At 37.6% G+C, this 21349-nt stretch overlaps 2 protein-coding genes and 1 long non-coding RNA gene across 7 annotated transcripts; 2 read left to right on the top strand and 1 right to left on the bottom strand.

The window, feature by feature from the left end:
* Positions 1 to 4217: 4217 nt before the first annotated feature.
* Positions 4218 to 7075, top strand: LOC105040759 (F-box/kelch-repeat protein At3g61590). 2 transcript variants are annotated; one of them, XM_010917436.4, is made up of 2 exons: positions 4218 to 4730; positions 5518 to 7075. In XM_010917436.4, the coding sequence occupies exon 2, from the start codon at positions 5526 to 5528 to the stop codon at positions 6738 to 6740; it is 1215 nt and encodes a 404-aa protein (XP_010915738.1). In that variant the 5' UTR covers positions 4218 to 4730; positions 5518 to 5525; the 3' UTR covers positions 6741 to 7075. The 2 variants fall into 2 exon arrangements, with proteins under 2 accessions (XP_010915738.1, XP_010915739.1); XM_010917437.4 differs by having other exon boundaries at positions 4218 to 4520.
* A 3175-nt stretch (positions 7076 to 10250) lies between these two features.
* LOC105040757 (uncharacterized) lies at positions 10251 to 13985 on the bottom strand. 3 transcript variants are annotated; one of them, XR_012140103.1, is made up of 3 exons: positions 13302 to 13971; positions 13019 to 13219; positions 10251 to 11161 (listed from the first exon to the last, which is right to left on the bottom strand). It is a non-coding gene; the product is annotated as an uncharacterized lncRNA (long non-coding RNA). The 3 variants fall into 3 exon arrangements; XR_831245.4 differs by lacking the exon at positions 13019 to 13219 and having other exon boundaries at positions 13302 to 13985; XR_012140102.1 differs by lacking the exon at positions 13302 to 13971 and having other exon boundaries at positions 13019 to 13295.
* Positions 10473 to 20855, top strand: LOC105040758 (phosphatidylinositol 4-phosphate 5-kinase 9). Of its 2 annotated transcripts, none has more exons than XM_010917435.3 (8): positions 10473 to 10760; positions 14002 to 14165; positions 15033 to 15198; positions 15763 to 15873; positions 16662 to 16828; positions 18389 to 18522; positions 19797 to 19905; positions 20383 to 20855. In XM_010917435.3, exons 2-8 carry the CDS (start codon positions 14020 to 14022, stop codon positions 20672 to 20674), a joined length of 1125 nt encoding a protein of 374 aa, XP_010915737.1. In that variant the 5' UTR covers positions 10473 to 10760; positions 14002 to 14019; the 3' UTR covers positions 20675 to 20855. The 2 variants fall into 2 exon arrangements, with proteins under 2 accessions (XP_010915737.1, XP_073110610.1); XM_073254509.1 differs by lacking the exon at positions 10473 to 10760 and adding an exon at positions 12767 to 13011.
* The last annotated feature ends 494 nt before the right edge of the window (positions 20856 to 21349 follow it).

The raw sequence follows: 21349 nt of genomic DNA on the forward strand, positions 1-21349 counted from the left end.
CGTTATTGGCTTATGCTTCTCCCCTTTTTTTTTTTTTTTGGATTTAAAATCGTCTTCTTCTTTTATTTCTTACCTTCTCCACTGGCAGAACAAAAGCCCAAAAATACCCCTGGCCTGGTAGCAAGTGAATTTGTGGTGATAAACCACAAGCAACACTATCTTTTCACCGAAGGCCTCAATAGAGAAGACATACCTCAAAAGTTCTGAGAAAGATGTGCGGGGAATTACATTTATATTTTTTAATTCGCACCAATCCCTTGGTACCACACATTGGGTTGTGAAGCAATTTGGTAATTCCATTCGGTCGCGCAACAATGCTCCGAAATAGGAGCAGCACGACATTCAAAGCACAACCTCGGGTACATGCCGTGCCACCCTGCCCCCTATCAGTCTAAGTCACTTCATTTGTTCCACCATAGAATCAAGTTACCAACGCTCTCTTTGTACACGAAACCAGAATTTTTTATTATAATAATTATCGCTCTGTGCACACTTTGTTAAGTGTATCACTGTACCCCTTTCATTGTGGCCCGGTTTTTCGTGAGCCACTAAGAATAAAATAGATAGTAAAATCCTTCATCAACCACCACCTCCTCTGTGCATGACGCATAAAAATCCGGTATCGCGTTCATGCCAGTTATGCTAAGGGTAGACCAAACATTACTTACAATTATTTTTGTTGTCACTTGTCAGAGATGTCTCCCTCACCTCCTCCTGCTTTAAGGCCGAGACAAGAATATATTGTCTGTTTAGCTAATATAATGATTAATCAGCTCTATAAACCGCAAGAATAATCTAATCCATACAAATTTTTTTAAAAAATCCAAAACAATAACAACAAACAGACGCCATCCCAGAGTGGACATTAAGAGTACTTAATTTCATTTCGCCCATGGATGGTTGGGGCCATTGTTGAGTGCATATCTTAAAAGTAGATGGAGAAAAAAGGGTGCAGCGAGTGACCCTTCACCATCCTCCCCACTATCTACTTTGGTTGACCAGTAGTTTCTACCAATTGCATTTGTATAGATCCCACTTGTTTCTTGTTGTGGTTGGTGCGTTGTGATATAGGTGGGGCATGGATAGAAATTGATTTGAATTGGGAATGTCTTATCCTCTGTGGCAACACAATCTATGCGGTTCTCACTTCACCTGCCGTGACATCCCATCCATCTCCAAGATTCATAGATGGATATGTGAGTGATGGATGGGCTTTTGACATCTCTCCACCTTTTAGACCGTGCAATGATTCTTCTCATGAAATGTGCTTCTCTCTTCAGTGAAGGTAACCTTCGGTAAGTTGCACGGCTTCCCCATGTTTGGAGTGTGCCCTTTTTCTGTTGTTTTGTTGCTGCAATGTTGCATTCACTACCCCTGGGACCGTTGGCTTGAGTTTGTTCACGTTGTAGGTACAACATAACATGCCATTGAGGTTACGAACTTAAAATATATCTTTCTGCAGGCGTCAGTGTTGCCTCAAATACATGTGGAAGCCAATTTGCTATTGTTGTCTTCGTTAGTGTAGGTTGTAAGAATTAAGAGAACGGCAGTTCGCACATCAGAAAAATTTGGACTTGTGGAGGAGTTTTTAAGTACGGGCTTTAAGTATGAGTATAATTTAAGTAAAAATTGTATTTGTTGGAGTCAATATAAATATATATATTTAATTATCTAATGATGGCAGTTAGCATCTAGCAATTTGAGACTTGTATTTGTCTGATATAAGCATTTATTTTTTAATTTTAAGAATTAGAGAAGTCAATTATTAATTTTAAACTTATGACTATTCAAATGATAGGTACATCTCAATAGTCACAACTATTGAAATTATAACTACTATTTTTAATAGCTGTGATTGACCGATTGTTCATATTCTATAAGTATATAATTTTTTCTCCTATCTTAATCTATTCTTCAAAATTTTAAGAGAGTTTGGAGGTTTAGTTGTATCATAAAATGTGTTCTTATTTTTTTTTTATAATAAAAAATAACATCTTTAAAAAAATAATTTCTTCACGTCTCTACGCCAAATCTGTCTTTATATATATTACTGTTCCAACAATCTTTGATTAGAAAATTTAAGTCATTGGTCCCTGATTTAGGATTTTAGGTTGTATTTTTTGCATGAAAGAATGTTTGATCTTCTTTTTCCATCTCAATTATTGGATTGTACGTTGCATGGCTTTCCAAGCACAATAAATAATTTTTATATACAAATCAGGTTCATGATATGTTGTAGATGGAAGTCACTTCCTGTGCTTTAAAAACTATGCAAAATATGGTCCATTAGTTAAGATTGTGAAAGAAGATCAATCATTTTTTTACGCAAAAGATATAATTTGGATTTGTTGATTTATATCCAATTAGCAGTGTAAATTGCTCGTGAGCTACTCAAATTTAATTCAAATCCAAGCTTAAATTGATTCGATAATTATCGAGTTCGAGTTAAGTTCGAATAATTTTTTGAGTCAAGTTTTAAATAGTAGGATACTTAATTTAAAAGTTTGCAAATCTATTTGGATACGTGCGTTTATATATATATATATATTATTATTAGTAGGTTAAATTTTAATTTCGAGCTCAAATATGATTCAATTAATATTCGAATCAAATAGATCTCAAATTTTATTTATAATTTAATAAAATTATATGTGAGTTTAAAATATTAAGATTCAACTGATTTTGAATTAAATTTTAAATTCATATATTTTAAATCAAATTAAGCTTTTAGCTACTCTGCCCCGTTTGGCTCGATTGCATCTCTACATCCAATGCGGTCGTACCTTTAAAAGAATGCAAAGGCCACAGCATACACGTCCCTCTACAATGTATTGAACTATGGGAAGTGAAGGACGACGAAGTCTTCAGCAAAAGAAGAAAAGGACGATTGAGTGTCAATGGGATAGGCTGGAAAGAAGGAGATTGCTCAGTGGTGTCGCCACTGCTCAATAGGACTTTCTGTGCAGTACTACAGTTACTGATGCTATGTTTGAGGGTCAGAGCACCCAGGAAATCAATCAAAAGGTGAGCTCATCTGCTCATAAATCTTATGTCACCGAAATTAGTGGATGGAGAAGTGGTTATCTTTGTTGTACACTACTTTGTCTCTAGATTAGCAATATTTGAGTTCAATTGAAGTTGCAAGGAAGTAAAAGGATAGTAAAATCTTGAAGGCTTTCGTGAAAATTGTCTATAAAATCATTAAGGATGCATGTGGTTAGAGAAAATTGAACTGTAGAATGAAAATGAACATGAACGGCTCATATTTTATTTTTTTTAAAAATAAAATAAATTTAATTTTTTACAATCAGTTTTAAATTTTTTTCTTATATTTATATCACATTCAATTCTTATTCCAAACCACGGATCAGAATATGATCATCCTAATTTTAATTCATTTTGATTTTAATTTTTTATTCTAATTTTATTTTCAGTTGTAAACTAAATATATTTTAAAAATTTTTATGATTTATTAGTTATTTATTAGAATAAAAAAAAACTTGAGCACCCAATGATACGGTTCTCATAAAGCTTTTTTTTAAAAATTTTTTTGAGGGGGAAGCACAGGTCAGATTGTCAGCGCATGGTCTTACGACACGTGTCCCCATACGTATGCCCCCATGTTGGAATGATATATAAACAAACATGCGAGAAGCGGCACAGCAACCGGGACACTCTCATGAACCAATGTTGGTGGGAAAGCGGTAGCAAGGGGTGCAAGGTTTCTGAGGCGTGACCACATTAATTACCGCTCGAGCTCGAGCTGCCGCAGGTCGTCCAAGTGCGTGACCCCTTTGGACCTCATCCTGTCGCTTTCTCTAACCATTCACCGCAGGCAGGAAAGGCACGCATGAAGGCCATGTGGGCCTCATCAGCCACCCAACTTGATTGGAGAGCATGCTCAGGGATGCATGCCTTTAACGCACCAAAGTCACGACAAACAAAACTTCCTGTGAGTGGACGAGGCAGTTTTAGGTAAAGGAGGCCCATGGTGCCTCCACCAATCATAAAAGGAACCCAATCCAATCAAGAACTCGAGGCCCATCCTTCCCCACCATATATAAAATATATATACAAGGAGGCAACTCTTCAACAGAGAAGGATAAGAGAAAAGAACCTCCAACATAGGAACCTAACGAAAGAGAGATATTTTCCTTGATTAGAGAGAGAGAGATTTTCACAAGAGATAAAAGAGAGATGGAGGCAAAGCTAAAAGTGGGAGTTGGGGAAGGAGCCATCATTGTCTTAAATGAGCCCAAAGGAGCTTAGGTTTCAAAGCACAGCCCCACGTATATGGTCCCACCGCACAAGACATACTCCCGTTCTCATCTCTCTCTTTCTCCACGGCCATCCTCTCTTGCTTAAAGAGAACCCACCTTGCTTTGGGGCCTTTGTCTCTTTTTTTGTCTTGAGACAAAGTCCACTGTTTCATCTCCATCTCGAAGAAAGAGAGAGGTTTCTATGGGCCGTTCCAATCCTCCTCTGCTCCAAGTCTGAAGGCAGAGAGGATTAATACCAAGGTGCATCCCCTCTATTAACCATTTCTGTGTTAAAAATTGGATCTTCGGATAGATTGGATGCAGGAGAACCCATATCGATTGATATCAAGAGAACAAAAAACAGAGAGAGAGAGAGAGAGAGAGCGCGCGCGCGCGCGAGAGAGAGATTTTTACCCAAAAAAAGGAAGGGAAGACCAAAAGGCTCGGTTTTTTTTGGTACAACTGTGGGAGGTACAGGGAAGAACACCCCACTCTCTCTTTCTCCACCCTTTTCCTCTTGGAGTTATAATTTTCTTGGATTTTTGCTGGATTTTTTTTTAATGTATACACAGATATTCAAAGGTTAATTGATGGTTAGATATGACAAGATCAGCATTTGATTTTTGCATAGCTTGGGAGGATTCCATGAGATCTGTTTGTTAGGCTTGGCTGTGCCTCTCTCTCTCTCTCCAGTATGTGCTTGATATTTTGTGGGTGTGAACGGTCTGCTTTGTCCCTTGCGGAGATTGTTTTACCTACCACAGTTTTGAAACAGTCAAAGTTAGATGATCAAGATAGCAACTTCATCCCGTTCTTAATGCCACGCTTCTGTTATATATTGTCCGCAACGATTTGTTCTCACCAGTATGTTTTGGTTTTCTTTGGGTTTCCTCTTCAACACAAGGTCTTTGATTTGGCTATCTTCTTTTGTGAAGAGATTCTCTGTGTTATGTATCTTTTGGTTGTTCATTTTAAGTAAAAAGAGTTTATTTTTAGCTGTGTGTATGGTTACAATGGTGTAAAATCCCATCTAGGATATCTGATCGTTTTAGATACATGCTATCTGGGTTCTATTAAAGGGCTATAATGTCCTCCCTTTTTTTTTTTTTTCGGTTGCCATTTTGCTATCGGTTTAATCATATGGTGTTGAAATTTCTATACAGCTATTGAAACTTTTCACTTTTGTTCTAATTCTGATATATTTTTTCCCGGCTTTCCTTCTCTTTTCTCCCCTCCTTTTCCTCTGTTTCATTCTTAGATTCCTTCATGGAGGGCGAGATATCGTGGGAATCTTATTCAACTTCCTACCTTGGAAGTGAGATTGTCGAATCTAAACCGGTTTCTGAAGACAACGACAGCCCGGACGGTGGCACATTGGTTTCCCTGGACGCGATTCTTCCTGATGACCTCCTGGAAAAAGTCCTCTCCTTCTTGCCCATCGCGAGCACAATTCGATCAGGGTCCGTATGCAAACGATGGCGCGACGCCGTGCGCTCTGGAAGGTTTTCGTGGACCAGCATGTTACCTCAGAAGCCATGGTACTTCATGTTCACCTGCAGCGAGGATGCTGTGGCTGGCTATGCCTACGACCCGAGCCTCCGGAAATGGTATGGCTTCGACTTCCCTTGCATTGAGAAGAGCAACTGGTCCACCTCTTCCTCCTGTGGACTGGTTTGCTTCATGGACAGCGAGGACAGGAGCCGGATCTTTGTCTGCAACCCGATCACCAGAGACTGGAAGAGGCTTCAGGATGCTCCGGGTGGAAAGCACCCGGACTACAGCGCGCTCGCCATATCGGTGGACCGCAAGTCTCACAATTATACCGTTGCGGTTGCCAAATGTAAGCAGGTGCCTGAGGATTATTACCAATGGGACTTCTCCATCCATGTCTATGAGTCGGAGGGCAAGTCCTGGGTCACTCCCTTCAATGAAATTCTGGTGGGATGGAGGGGAGGTGATGAGTGTGTGATCTGCAATGGAGTTCTGTACTACTTGATCTACTCCACCGGTGTTCTGGGAAATGTGGAGCCCCGGCATTGCTTGGTTATGTATGATCTCTCCGGGAGATCGTCACACATGTCTCTGATGCGCATGGCGATACCGGTCCCCTGCTCGCTGACGTGCGGTCGGCTGATGAACCTCAAAGATAGGCTGGTTATGGTCGGCGGGATCGGGAAGCATGACCGGCCGGGGATCATCAAGGGGATCGGCATTTGGGAGCTTTGGAACAAGCAATGGCAAGAGGTCGTTCGAATGCCTCATAAGCTCTTCCAAGGATTTGGTGAGTTTGATGATGTCTTTGCAAGCAGCGGCACCGACGACCTCGTCTACATACAGAGCTTTGGGTCGCCGGCGCTGCTCACTTTCGACATGAGCCAGAAAACATGGAAATGGTCGACCAGAAGTCCCGTGACCAAGAGATTTCCCCTCCAGCTCTTCACCGGTTTCTGCTTCGAGCCAAGGCTCGAGGTCACTTCTTGACTAGTTCACTACGAAATCATTGCTTCTTATTGGGCAGATCACAGAAAATCATGCTATATTTTTCTTTTTTGGAGCAAACGAACAATATTTCAATGGACCTGAGGGATTACAGAAAATGTTCATTCTATAGAGAAAATCATATCTGAGGATGTTGTTGGAGATCTTTTTCCCTTTTTTTTTTCCTCATATATTTGTTGGGTTTTACAGTCTATGATGTGTTTTGGGAGGTTTGATGTGTAGAAAAGCAAAATAGTGCGATCTCACCTTTCTTGAGAACGTTTCCTCATGTTCTTCTTATCTTTAATGACAAAGTTGTCTTTCTTTTGCTGTCCTTATGACTCTGCTTCTTTATACATGATATTAGCCTTCGCTTTTGCACCTTTGCTTTGGTAGGTATTCCTTGGGCTATCTTTTATTGCTTTTAAGTAAAGGAACTCTCATTGGCTGTTGTCTCTTTAGAACTCCTGTTGAGGGTGAATAAATACCAAACTATAAGAAAGGCTCCGCTGCGCATGATCAAATGCTTCGAGTTTTCCCGAAGTAGCCGACTTTAGTCACTGTCAAAGTTGAGGAACATCAGATCAATAAAGTTGTCGCTTCATATTACCTTCCTTAAGCACTTAATTTTGTTAAACTGAGATTCCTCAGAAATTAGGAGATTAAGTTTGTTATTGCGTCATGTTCATTTTTGATGGTGTCATATTCCTGCATGCTACATCTGCTTCCTATTTACAATTTAAGCAGACTCGTGAACTTACAATGAAGTTTTTGCTCATACTTATTTCTTCAAGCAGTTTCCAAGCTGCTATATTCTGAAACCTACTGCATCTTTTGCTACATATGCGTTTAGAAGCTAGGCTAAGGCTAATATTATCTTATGCCTTGTAATCTCGATCGTTGTTCACATTCTTTTACATGTTTCAAGATCGTCCATTTTTCGCTTTTATGAACTTCATGCAGCTTTACAGATCACGGGCTACTTTAGCTGATACAGATAACCAAGGGCTACAACTTGACCACATGGAACCTCAAACTCTATAAATGCTGGATTGATATCTTTATGCGTGTTAGAACATGATTTAGGTGTGATTTATTGTCGGAACTTGGGAGAAGGTCCTTGGTTTTATTGTGCACTGGTTCAGAGGACGGACGCAGGAGTTTCTTTCAAGCACCATAGTTATCAGTTGCGGGTTAAAGCTTAAAAGAGTTTCTTGTATTTCCTTGAAATGATTAGGGAGTACCCATCTAGAATATTTGGCTGGTTATGGCTTGTATTTATCTACGGGAAAGGAGATTCTCTTTCTTCTTTCCTTGCCAATAGTCAAAAAGAGGGTGTTGAGCTTGGACTTGGGGAAAGGATTCAGAAAGAAGCCACTGGAAAGGGTAAGAAGTGCAAGTAGATAACAAATAAGAGAAGGGACTAGGGGATCTCTGGCTCTCGAGCGATAGCATCAGTGCAAGGAGGCTTTGGCCTGGGCGATGGTGACAAGCTGCACCAACACGCGGACACTTTTGGCTGAAGTATGTTGGTGGGGCCTTGCACAGCTCCCTCCACTTCGGGTCTGGGAGGTGTCAGTCAGCTGGTGGCTCGGGTCAGGCCATTGTCTCTGCCACTCGGACCAGAACCGTCCTCAGTTGTTGCTGCTTTCTATTGTTATCATCTTGGAAGAGACACGTGGTACAAGTTTCAGCTGGTGTTAGGCTTTCTTTGTTTAAAGTCTGCCATCCTTGTCTTTGTACAAGGCTTCTGCTGCAGATTTTCTTTTGAATTTTCTTGTTGAGATGTTGGTTTCATCTTCCATTAGAGTACCTTTTGCAAGTCAGATGCCATCTTTCCAGTACATTGTCTTGTTATGACCTGAAATATAGTGTCACTCATCAGTCATCAGCTATAGGTAGTCATGGGAATTTCTCGCCTCATATATTCCTTGTTATAGATTTAGGATGGATCATGCTTCTCTCAAGAGGGGAGTATATCTTCTCCAGTCGACTCTAAAATCGATAATTGGGATATTCAAATTGAAGATGGATATTGTCCGTCATGATTTGTATTACTAAAAAGGACTAGAAATTAAAAGTCATATTTGATTGCCAATGCATCTGTAAACACAAAAATAAATAATTTTGATGGCACGAGCATGTTAAAATAGAGGATAAAATATTTAATTTGAGAATCTACCCTATTGATCATGATCGAAATATATTAAAATATGTATGTATTAATATTTTGATCATAGGAAATATGGTTTTATATTTACTTTAACTACTTATTTCTGCATCTACATGATACACAATATCAACATGCTTGTTTCTTGGTATCTAGATATTTTCAGAAGTACAGATCATTATTAAAGATATGGATTATTTAATTTGGATGTCCTATCATTGACTTTAAATTCAAGAGAAGTGGATATTCTCTTCTTTGGAGAGGAGCAAAACCTATCCCTCTATACATATTGTAAAAGTTATCTTGCTTTCGTCTTCTCAAGTCCCAAAATTTGTGCCTTCCTTAAACTTGTCGATCCTTGAATTTCAAAAGGATATTTAGTAATTGACTGTACAATAATTGGAGGACAAAATGGAACATCATATTCTTTGTCATTGCAATGCATATCTATATATATATATATATATTATGATCAAAGCTTTTGTGCATCTTTGATATAAATTGTGTGCTTGAAACTATACCTGGAGTTGCTTCACTATTTTAGTGGGAGGAGCTTTCGCAATAGAGAATAGGTGGATGTGTAAACGCTATACAGAAGCCTCTGTGCTGGCATTAATTATCTTTGCTGTCTACTTATCTAACTCGATCAGTCTCCCTGCTCTATGTAAATATTTTATCATTTTGTGAGTGAAGTTGAGGAAAAATGGCAGGACTTACAGAGAGACGGGCGTTTAATTTGGTATCCACATTTCCGTGGAGGCAGCAACACTAGTGGTTCGCCACATTGTGACGTCTAATTGGTATTTTATGCACTGTATGATAACTTGGACCTGTGGAGGTTCCATGCCATATATATAACCAATTTAACCACTTAGGCAATTTTGGAGATCCCTATGCTAGATCACATGAGACAATAGTTATATCGAAGGGATACACCTGTTTTTGAACTGACTAGAAGTAAAATGTGATACCTGAAAATCTAAGGAAAGCAATATAATAGATATTGTCCTGGTTCATGGATCAAATCATCTTCTTCAGCTAAATGCCTACTAGAAAATAAAAAGCAATTCTCTAGAGAATTACTGAATAATTTACCCATGATTGGATCTGATAACGGGTGGCTGAATGGGCTCACTCAACCATTTTTTCTCAAAACATTGAAATAACAAATGTTAGATCTAAGACAACCATCATCTAATGTTAAATTATTAATGGAGAGAAACCAAACCAATAAACATAAAAGAAATTCTGGATAATAAATTATGTATATCATGTCATCGTAGTAGCTTAAAAATGTTCTCAAACAAACAATCAATAAGCATCACATTTCATGAGACATGATGTGCCAACTAAATAAGCTTATGCACAATTGCATAAAAATTCTTCTACTTAATTATACTTTTTCAGGGATAAGAATAAGGTTTATCGAAATTAGTTGAAACCATGAATCATGGTGAACCTTAGATCACTGATTCTCAACTTCTAGTAACTAATACCATCCAAAATAATTGTCACCCACAATCCATTTACACTTGTCAGTGAGCATGCATTTGGTCGGTTAAGCAATCTGTGAGAGAGTCGGCATCTTCTCAACGGTGGCGCCGAGTGTTAACGCCCAAAAGGGCCTCCTCAATCTCCCTCCAAGAAATGGGCAAAAGGAGCGGACACGGCTATTTTTCGCGCGAAAGGCCGTTCCCCGATGGCTCACAAACTCCTCTCCTCCACACGATTCCACTGCTCTGCAACTCTGATAACCGGCCGTTGACCTCCAAACGCCTCTCTTAAATGAGAGCCTCTTTCACTCCTCTCGTCCGTCCGGTGGATCTCTCGCTGTTCCCTGGAGAAGTGGCCGGGTATGTCTCCATCTCAAACTTTGCTTCGATTCTTCTTCACTGTAATTAATATCAAAGATTTGCAAATCTGTGCTGGATTTCAATTTTGATATGATATGATATGATGCCCATTTGATAAATCTTTGAGGTTTCTCGAAATCTTTTCACGACTCCGCCTCTTTAATCTTGCCATTTGTCTCGCGGGAGATCTTCCTAGATTTGGTTGGATTTGGTCCGATACCCATACAATTCGAGAGCTTCAAGTTCTGGGGATTGATGGAGAAAGCCATCCATGGCCATCCATGAAAAAGGAAAAGAAGTCCTTTATCTTTCTTGGATTGTGCCCTAGATTTTGTTGCTTTGAATGGGAAAAGGAGGTAGGACTTGTCTTGAATCCGTTGAAAGGATACAGCTGGTTGCAGCTGTTAGAGAGCAATACGTGCAATGATTAGTTCAATCAAAAAAAGTGTGCAATGATTATAACCCTCAAGAATAGGACAAAGAGGAGGCAAGGGAAAGTTTAGGACTGGAAGCAAAGTTGGGTATTTTATATCTGCTGACTTGTTGTTGTATTGTTGTTATTTTTTAATTCTATGTTTGTTTGTTTATGGTTCTTCTTAGTATCTGTTGGCTTCTGCCTCTAGTATTGCTACAAAATGTTGTACCTCTAGTAGAATGTTCCGACTAATTTTCTACTGAATCATAAATGCGCTTCTTTAAGTCAAACATTGAAGGACATGGTTTGACGAACACGGAGGAATGATCATGACCCATTAAATATTTTGGTACTTTTTGGTAGTAGATGTGTATTGGGGTAACTAATTGGTAGTCGTCAGTGGTACTTTTAGGTAATTGAAAGGGAGATATTGGATAGAGATGGTGTGCTATTTTTTTTTATTGTTATGGCCACCCTTCTCCTTTAGAGCAAGGGCTGGTGAATTTTTGTGTCATTTTGATGATGACCTTTAACCAATCCCATTTGATTTGATTTATTTTTTCCATCCCATTGTCTAACATTGCCTTTTGCTTCCCATATCCATACCAATAGGAGAATCTTTCTTTGAGCACGACTATTTATAAAATAAATAGCTTAGGAAGGGCTTTAATTTTTGTTTCTTTCAAGTAACTACTTCGTTGTCCATTATGTGTATAAGGCTAGTCTAAATAGGAAACCTTTGACTCCATGAGAACTGGTCTATTAGTAAGAGCAGGAATTGTTAGGATGCCCAAAAACTTAAGAGTTGCTGTAACTAGACAAAGATAAGGATGAGATCTTGGTCAAAGTTTAGAGACTAGAACATGTGGTGCTACGTCGGCAAGAAGGGAGTGATGCTTAAAAAAGAGATTGCGATCAAAAGCAAGAGTTTCTACAAGAGGATGAAAGAGAAAGAGAGGACTAAAATGCAATTATGAACACCTTTTAAATATGAAAAGGAGACTTTTATTCATAAACTTATTGGTAAAATCTCTCAATGACTTGGTACAGAATTTGGTCTATTCTTGTCACAGGCTATCAGACGTGACCAGATAGTAGAAAACTTGGTTTCGTTACTCTAATTTAAATTGCATCGCTTTCTAGGCTATGAAAGAAGATCCAGGATTAAAATCATAGATAAATAAAAACGTGTCCTGCTTCTGTGTTATCATGATTTAGGGTGAGAAGGTGTGTGAAGAAGATTAGTGACACTTTATGAAACTTCTGAGTATGCATTAATGTGTAACTTTTGGGTGGACCTTATGAAACTCGCCAATAATATTCTCATCCAGTGAGGAGACGTCAAATTTATTCGTACCTTCAATTGGGTTGCATATGATAGTAATTACAAGGAGGTCATAATAGGCTGTATATTAAGGATGATAACGGGCCGGATATGGATTGAATCGATCGATATCTATATTCGTCCCATATCCGCCTCGGGTCGGGCTTCAAGAATCAATTGAGTTGGGTTGGGTATACTCAAAATCTCTATATAATGATCAAAAAAAAAAAAAAATCTACAGTGGTCTTCATTCATCTTTACCATGTCTCCAACCGTACAAAATATCATGCTTCTATCAAGATTAAGCTCTCAAAACCTTAAGGAACCAACTCACACCACCACACCTTGCACAAAAACCCATATACTTGAGAACAAAAACCAATCAGAACATAGGATACCCCTCTAATCTCTCTCAAGTTCTCTCCTTTCCCACAGATCTCTGAAAAAGATAATGAAAAGAAAAGGAAAGGAAGCAAAAAGAAAAAAAAAAATGACAATCTATGTGGGAAAAGGTCTTACCTCTCAATTTTTTCCACTTTTCCTTTGTTTTCCTTGATTTTCCCTTTGTTTTCTCTTAGTTTTTCCTCTGTTTTTTCTATCCTTAAGAGTCCCAATCGGGTGGGAGGCTTCGAGTGGCCGAATAGGAAAAAATCTCATCAGGACTTAAGAAACCCCTCCGGTCTCTCCGATCTCTCATAGGTGCTCTCGATTCCCACAGATCTCCGGAAAAAGAGAAAGAAATGAAAAGAAAAAACAAGCGAAAAGCAAAAAAAATGACAATCTACGTGGGAAAAGGTCTTACCTCTCAATTTTTTCCAATGTTCCTTTGTTTTCTTTGATTTTTCCTTCGTTTTCTCCCAAGTTTCCTCTATGTTTTTCCATCCTCAGAAGCCCAATTAGATGGGAGGCTCGGAGTGGCCGAATAGGGAATCTTAGAGGAGTCTTTTCCCTTGATGGGAGGCTCGGAGTGGCCGAATAGGGAAGCTTAGTGGAGTCTTTTCCCTTGATTTTTTTCTGTTTTTTCCATCTTCAGGAGTCCTAATCAGGTGGGAGGCGGAGCGGCCGAATACGGAAAGCTTAGATGGCTAGAGTTTTGTCTTGGGTATATATATATATATATATATATATAACGTCAGGTTCGGGGTGGGATATGCTATTATCCATATTCAGTCCGTACCAACTTTGGTTTTTTTTTTTCTAAAACCCATATCCGCCCAAGATTTTAATCAGGTCGGATCGGATCGAATTGGGTACCCGACGGGTCGGACCAAATTGCCACCCTCTGTATGCCAATCAATCAAACTTTGAAATCTTATTCTATATTTTATGGAAATATTGATTGAATTTTGTACGCCTTAGGTCTCAATGATGTTCTACATGTAGTATGTTGTTTGTTTATTGCAATCATCTTGGCTCTTATTAAGCATCATACCTTAGCTCTAGATGTTATAGTGTACCAAAATTGAATTATTCCAAGGTTGAATTATTAAACTTACCTGCAGGTAGGAGTGGGGAGAAACATGGTTCTTTCGGAGCAAGACCGTTCTGATCTTGGTTTCAATACGACAACCACTTCAATCATTCGGTTTTCTTCAGATTTTTCTCCAGATTCTCGAGGCACATTTAGAGAGTATGAGTGGACAGATTATTGCCCTGAAGTTTTCAGGTTGGCAATCACTTTGCTCTGTATTCATTTTCTGTACAGGACATGCCTAAATTCGAATATTTTTGCATAACATTCAGTGATGAACCAGTCAAAGGATTGCATAAATGAAAGTTATAGTTGCTTATTTAATCAGATACTGTTTACCAGTATAAATGCATATGCATTAATCCTATCATGTATTTCTGATTTTTATAGTAAGCTTATAATAACTGTATTTTGAGATAAATCACCCATCCCCTGCCATATTGAAACAATCCTGGAGGACAGAACAGAACTGGTAAAGTACATATGAAGGTCCGCAATCTCGGTATCAGATAACCATACTCCTACACTGTCAGTTCAGTATGGTACAGTACACTATGCATCCCATATCGAGATAGCTCCCAACCCCCCTTTTTCTCACTTTGTATTACCGTACCACCTGAAATCAGATGTTATAGGTTGGCACGATATGGTACGCATCCTGGTTTCAGGTGATATTAAGTGACATGGGGCAATTTCACTCAATTTGGATTATATACCAATTCAACTTATATACTGAACTGAGTCACAATATTGTGCCAGTACTGACTGTAGAGTATAAGTCGGTACACGTTGATATAGTATCCCAGTTCGGCTTATGTAACTCATGATATAATTAGTTTAAATCATCTCTAATAACCTTGGAAGAATGCAATGTCATTGATATTTTGTTGCCAAGTCTATGATTGTTGGAGCTACACACATTTTTGGAGGAAATTATAGAAGGCATTATCAAGTTAAGAACCAACATGGTTTGATCTTTGTCATCATGCACGCTTCTGGATCACTTACATTAAGTCATTTACGTCATTACACCGATCAACATTAGTTTAAATGAATTTACAGGAAACTTCAAGAATTTGAGAAGATCAATGCAGGTGACTACCTACAATCAGTACATGGTGGTGAAACCATAAAGCTACTTTTTCCACAAAAGAAAAATAGTTCTCGTCTTTTCTTATCCCATGATGATAAGTTCATTTTCAAGACCTTGAGCAAACCTGAGATGAAGGTATTAAAACACTTTTAATTTCTTTATTCAAGAATTTTGGAAAAATGATCTCTTTGGGTGTCTACTATCTTCCCATAATTTAGATGTTTTAATATTCTAATATATCTATGAATGCTATTTAATGTAGACTTCATGGTCAGCATTTCATCTTTTATTCTTCTAAGGAAGATAAATGAAATGCCTTGTAAAGTATTTTCATTTTTGTGTTATTTTGAGAGCAGGATCTAGGAAGAATTTGCAATGACCAATTCAGATGTACACAATATGTACACTGTACAAGAATGGTGTCTCCACCACAATGGCAAATGCTAGATAGAGAGTGTAGTAACTGTACCGTGTATGCTCATACCATGAGGCATTTGTTACTTATTCATGGTATGAGCATGTATATGTAGTCTGAACAGATACCACTTACAAATGGTTTTCTCAGAAGTCTTATTAACTCTTATATATATGTGGACTGATGGTCCTATAAGAGTCAATCTAGGTTCATAGGCTTACTCCAGATGTGGTAGACTTTCCTGCAGCTAGAAATCTAATGCTTCTTGCTTTTCATTCATGCAGGTAATCTTAGAGATGCTACCAAATTACTATCACCATGTACAGAAGTACAGAAACACTTTGTTAACAAAATTTTTTGGACTTCATGTTGTAAAGCCATCAAACGGGCAAAAGGTAGGGCATCTCTTATCTGGATTTTATATATTATGAAGTTGTTCAGTAATGACTTCTTATCCCTTTCAAATTAACTGAATTAGCCATCACTCCTGAAACACCAGAACAATATTTGGAGTGAATAAATCTGCATAAAATGCTTTCTTGAGTATTATGCCATTATACCAACTCATTTCTGTAATTCTTGTTTGTCTTGTTATGGTCACACAAAAGCTAGTTATCTTCCATGAAACATTCTGACAATACCTTTATGATATTAGTAAAAGAAACATTTCCATCTTGGAGAAAATATTCCAAAAAGAGTACTACTACATGGAGAATGCTATGACTTTTATGATTCCTTTAGTGTGCTAATCAATATCTTATTCTCCTAGTTCTTCCACGCATGTAATTCATAATTCTTGTCTCTTCCATGTTCATCATATTTGTTTGTACCTTACTTTGTTGGTTATACATACAAATTTATAATAAAGAGATGATTATGTAGCCTTAAAGAACTAAAATATATAATTGAAACAAATTTTGGATGATTATGAAGTTAAGATTAATGCTTATAGAGATCAGGCGGAAATGCCTTTTGCTTTTGAGGATAGTTAAATTCTTTGCTTGAAGACTTACAATGTGAGGTTAACTTCAAAATGATTGTGGATAAAGATCAGGTTAGTGATTTAGCTGCCTCAAGATAGGTAGTTTGTCTTTTCTTCAACAAATATTTTGTATCAAATTTTATATTCCTTTTGCTGCTTTTTCTTTCTTACCGAGTTTTTGTAAAATTTTGATTGAACCAGATTCGATTTATCGTAATGGGAAATATTCTTCTATCTGATGTAAGCATTCACAAGACTTTTAATCTGAGAGGCTCATCACAGAACCGCTTCATAAACAAAACAGGAGCTGAGGAAGATCTACGTTTTGCCTTCCATCTCCATACACCAACACGAAATCAGTTACTAGAGTAAGATTTCTTGGCAATAAATATTTTGATTATGACCATCATTTCTTCTTTCACTAAAAGCTTTTGTTAATACTCTAAGAAAGCTTCTTACATTGCGTGCATACTAAAAGCTTCAATTGTCAAATAATTTAGGTTTCACATGTAAGCGTTGGTTTCTCTTCCTGTCATCCATGCTAACAGTGTAAAAAAAACTATAAAAGGATAATCAATTTACATTACAGAAAATGATTCTTTTGCCTTTAATATCATTCTATTATTCTTTTTGAGCTACTACAGCATTGAGTTCAGGACATCATATATATATATATATATATATATATATATAAAACAATACTCAATGAAGGAGTATTGGAGTGTTGCCAACTCAGCTTCTCAAATGAGTTTTATTGTGCCACCTGAAAAGAATACCTCTTCACATTAAATTATGTTATTAATGTATGGTATTATCATATTCTTACAATTAAAACCTATTTATATAGGTAGTTGAGAATATGAAGTGACCCTAAGAATTTAAATGAATATTATTTTATTATTTAAATATAATTTTTTTTCAATCTGATCAGATTTAGAAGAAAAATTATTTTCATATATCCGGCCCTACGCAACGCATGTGTCTTCGACTAGTAATAAATAATGCAAAAGTTTGTGGTATTCTAGAAGAGATATTATCATTGATCCAGCGGATCCTTCTGCTTATTTCATGTTTAACTTACATGGTATGTAGCCCTATTCCACTGGACCAGTTCTTGAGGGCCAAATGGTCATCTAACTCCAATATGGGCAGGGACAGCTGCATGCTTAGATAAAAACACATGTAGGATGAGTTAAATTATTACATTTTGTGAATGCTGAGGATACAAAAGTTTCACCTTCAAGAATTTATCAGATGATATCCTTGGAAAAACTTGTCATAGATTTCATTCTTTAAACTGCAGCTTACACTTTATGTTGCTAATATATGAGATTTTTCTAGGCGAAGCTTCTTTTGCAAGGTCTTAATGTCAGAAGGCTTTGTATGTGGGTGTGTGTTGTGCAGGCTAATTCAAATTCATAACAGATATGATACCTTGGATATTTTTGAGTTTTCCACCTGAGAAAATGTGTCAAAATAATTCAGTTCATAGGTTTAAGCTCATGTTTTGGCAATCAGTCTTGCTTTTGGCCTGTCCGCGGTTCCATCAGGTTGTTGTATGACTAGTTGATCGATCTGAAGGGGAAAAGCTTCCAAATCTAATGCCATGGAGTACTTTGATATTTTTAAGCTAGCATTCCTCTAGGCTGCATTTTCACTTAGCAGATGAACAATGCATTTAACTTGGCATTCTAAAGACAATTATATTTGAAACACGACAAGAATGCTGTTCGATTATTTGATAGTGTTCAAATCTCAAGCATGACAATCAATTCAACATTGCATGTATGGCAGACTGCTTCAATTAAACTGACCATAGGCATATCTATGCTGCAGCCATACATATAAATATGTGTTGTAAAGATGGGCAGATAGATATTACACTGTAGTATTATATCATATGGTTCTTTTTAATTTTGTATTTGCAGGCAAATCAAGCATGACTGCAACTTTCTAGAAAATGAAGGCATCATGGATTACACACTGTTGCTAGGAATGCATGTCTGTCCTGCACCTTTTGATTCAGTTATTAAAGATCGCAATCCTTCAGCACATGTAGCAGGTAAAGACTGATGTTTTTGGATCTTCAGGTTCAAAATTAATTTTAATTTTCAGAAAAAGGCACAACTTAAATTTCTATTTTTCTTTTTTCCTTTGAAAAAAGTTCATAAAGGAAAAAAGTTCATTTAAGTTCGGATTAAGAAGCACTGAGACTTCGTCTATAACAGTAGGCACCTTTCTCTGCTAAAGACATCTGAAAAATCCCAGGTCTGAATCCTCTCTCCCCAGTGGAATTTGTCTACCATTCATATTGCATGTCAGGAAAGTCTCTGACCGAAGGGTTTAATTAGCTTTTCAAGATGCACTACCCTCATTGTTAAGCCTAGTTTCAGGCTCTGATGTGCACCAATTGGCCTGGAGTATGAAAGTGATGTGTTGAGGGAGAATGCTTTGATACCATGAACAATGGGAGGAGACTTGTTGCCCTATTCAATACTTGCCTGTTGTCTATTAGGTCTGCAATATACTGGCCAAGAAGCAGTGGATGGTTGCACTGAAGCAGTCACTGCTTCCATATTTGTTAGTTCATGGTGCAAGTAGAAGTAGGATCATGTATTTGTCTCTTGTAGCAGCATGTGTCTTCGCAGATTGAAGAGCACCAGAATTAAACGTGTTTACTTTGACCTGCTGTACACTAGATATTCTGAATGGCCCTGAGTTTGGGTTTTCTGGTTCATATCAAATTCCTTGGTTCCCTTTTGGCTGGATTGGTGCAAAAACATCAGAAACACCTACAACCACGAAAAAACTTAGATGCAGTAAGACCTGAAGGACCGAAAGCTTTGGTTGACCGGTCTTAGTCTGGTGATGTAGGCAAATACATGTCAGAAACTTTATATTTTTTAATATTCCAGGCAGGTTTTCTGGTCTTGCATACTTTTATGGTGCATTATTGTTCTAAAAGAAGATATTATATTGTGCCCCACGTGCCATATATATTTAATGATTTTTGTTAATCAGTTTCACAGTAGAGTTCCAGTTTCCGTTTGTTTGTCCTAAGGATTCTGGCTAACAGCGAACATGCACCAACATTTGGTAATGAACTGGGACAAAAAACACATCACTCAGCCACCTTGAGTGCTGAAACAGTAATCTTCCTATTAAGATTTCATTATAATATAATGTTAGCCTTCAACATAATGGAGGCCAAAAAAGTACTACCTTTCATCAATTATTTTTTTGAATATGTAATAGAAGAACAATATGGAAGAAGCCCTTTTTTTTTTTTTTTTTTTTTAAAAAGAAGAAATAAGAAGCCCAGGATTTGTCTTGCAGGGTCGGATGATAGAAAGAGCTCTCCTCCAGACTGCCCGAAGTTGTCACAGAGTGATGCAGACACAGATTCTGTTTCTGTCACCGATTCAGTCTCGTCCTGCCAGACAGAGTTAGGCATCTAACCCATCTAAATAGTTCCCAGCACATACTAAATAAATAAAGGTTTTGCTACGGTGCTCCAAAGCTTATTTTAGTCATTTTATTATAGGGTTTTGCTATAGTGCCCCATAATATGATTTTACTGTCAAGGGCATTTAAGACATTATACTATTATTATGCCCTTGACAGTACATATACATGTATACACTTAAATGACCATGCGCACATGTATACATGCACAGTACATATACATAGACATGCAGGCATTCCGGTACTAGACACGCATATACGAACTTTTCTTTCAAAACTGAAGCTTATGTTTTCTTTGCGATCATTTGAAGCATGGTCATGTGGTGATCTGCTAGAAGTAAATATTTCCCCAATAGAATTCTACATTCACATAATCCTGCAGAGCTGTGTCATAATCTGAATCTCGGAACAATTGATTTACTCCTGCATGTGAGCTGAAACATTCCATTTGTTACAGGCCTGACGTTAAATTTGGTGTGAAAATGCAAGCACGTGTGGTTGACATTCGAAGAAGAGAAGGCTGGACTGCAGCGCCAGTTCGAGCTGCAGGGAAGGAGCAAAACAACAAAGTTTTCTTATACTTCGGAATTGTGGATATCCTTCAAGGATATGGCATGCTCAAACGCGTGGAGAATGCCTTCAAATATCTCCAGTATGACTCCCCGTCAACATCGGCAATGAATCCCAAGGCTTATTCAGCTCGTTTTCAGGACCTCATCTGCTCAGTTTTTCCAGAAAATAATTATTAGGTAATTTTTAAGGATCCAACTTGCATAGTTCTGATTGATGAGGATGTGCCGAATGATGATTCTCACTTCAAGCCGACAGCTTTCAGTGTAAGATACTATTTTATGGACATATGTATAAGAACAAATGGTCTACTACCTAGAACAATGAAATGTCCATCGGAAAAATTACTAGTAGCATAAATTACTTCCAGGCTGAAGCTCTTCTCTTTGTATATTGAGAATAAGTTTTAGAACCAGCGGCTGTGATCAACTGATGATGGATTTTCAGCAAATGTGTAACTTGATAGTCTAAGAGTCCATGAGAATTAGCAAATGCGTAGATATTTAATTTTGAAAAACTAAGAATTTATGCTTTTTGCTAGTTGGTAGCTTGAATTTCTTTAAAAAAATAAATATTGATAATTTTTTACAAGAACATCAATCTTTTAAAAGTATCAAAGTCTATAGCATCAAGAAATCATAAAACTTATGCTTTTCAAGGTCAAGAATGTATCACCAAGGTCTTCATCTTGGGGCCAAAATTTCATTTAAGATATTGATATTGGGCACCTCCCAATATGATATATGTAAAAGTCTTTTGCTTTACTGCCTTGAAAATCTTGGCTTTACTGCCTTGACCAAGATAAATTGGTAAAATCCAAGATATCAACTGATACAGTTACTCATATTGGCTAG

The sequence above is a fragment of the Elaeis guineensis genome, chromosome 3 (genome assembly GCF_000442705.2).
Source record: "Elaeis guineensis isolate ETL-2024a chromosome 3, EG11, whole genome shotgun sequence".
NCBI classification, from domain to species: Eukaryota; Viridiplantae; Streptophyta; class Magnoliopsida; order Arecales; family Arecaceae; genus Elaeis; species Elaeis guineensis.

Bases quoted from the DNA above. Each gene is read 5' to 3' on its own strand.
- LOC105040759 (XM_010917436.4), top strand. From the start codon at position 5,526: ATGGAGGGCGAGATATCGTGGGAATCTTATTCAACTTCCTACCTTGGA.
- LOC105040758 (XM_073254509.1), top strand. The intron at 15,874-16,661 runs GTAGGGCATCTC...TGATTGAACCAG, and splicing joins AGCCATCAAACGGGCAAAAG to ATTCGATTTATCGTAATGGG. The intron at 19,906-20,382 runs GTTAGGCATCTA...CATTTGTTACAG, and splicing joins GTCTCGTCCTGCCAGACAGA to GCCTGACGTTAAATTTGGTG.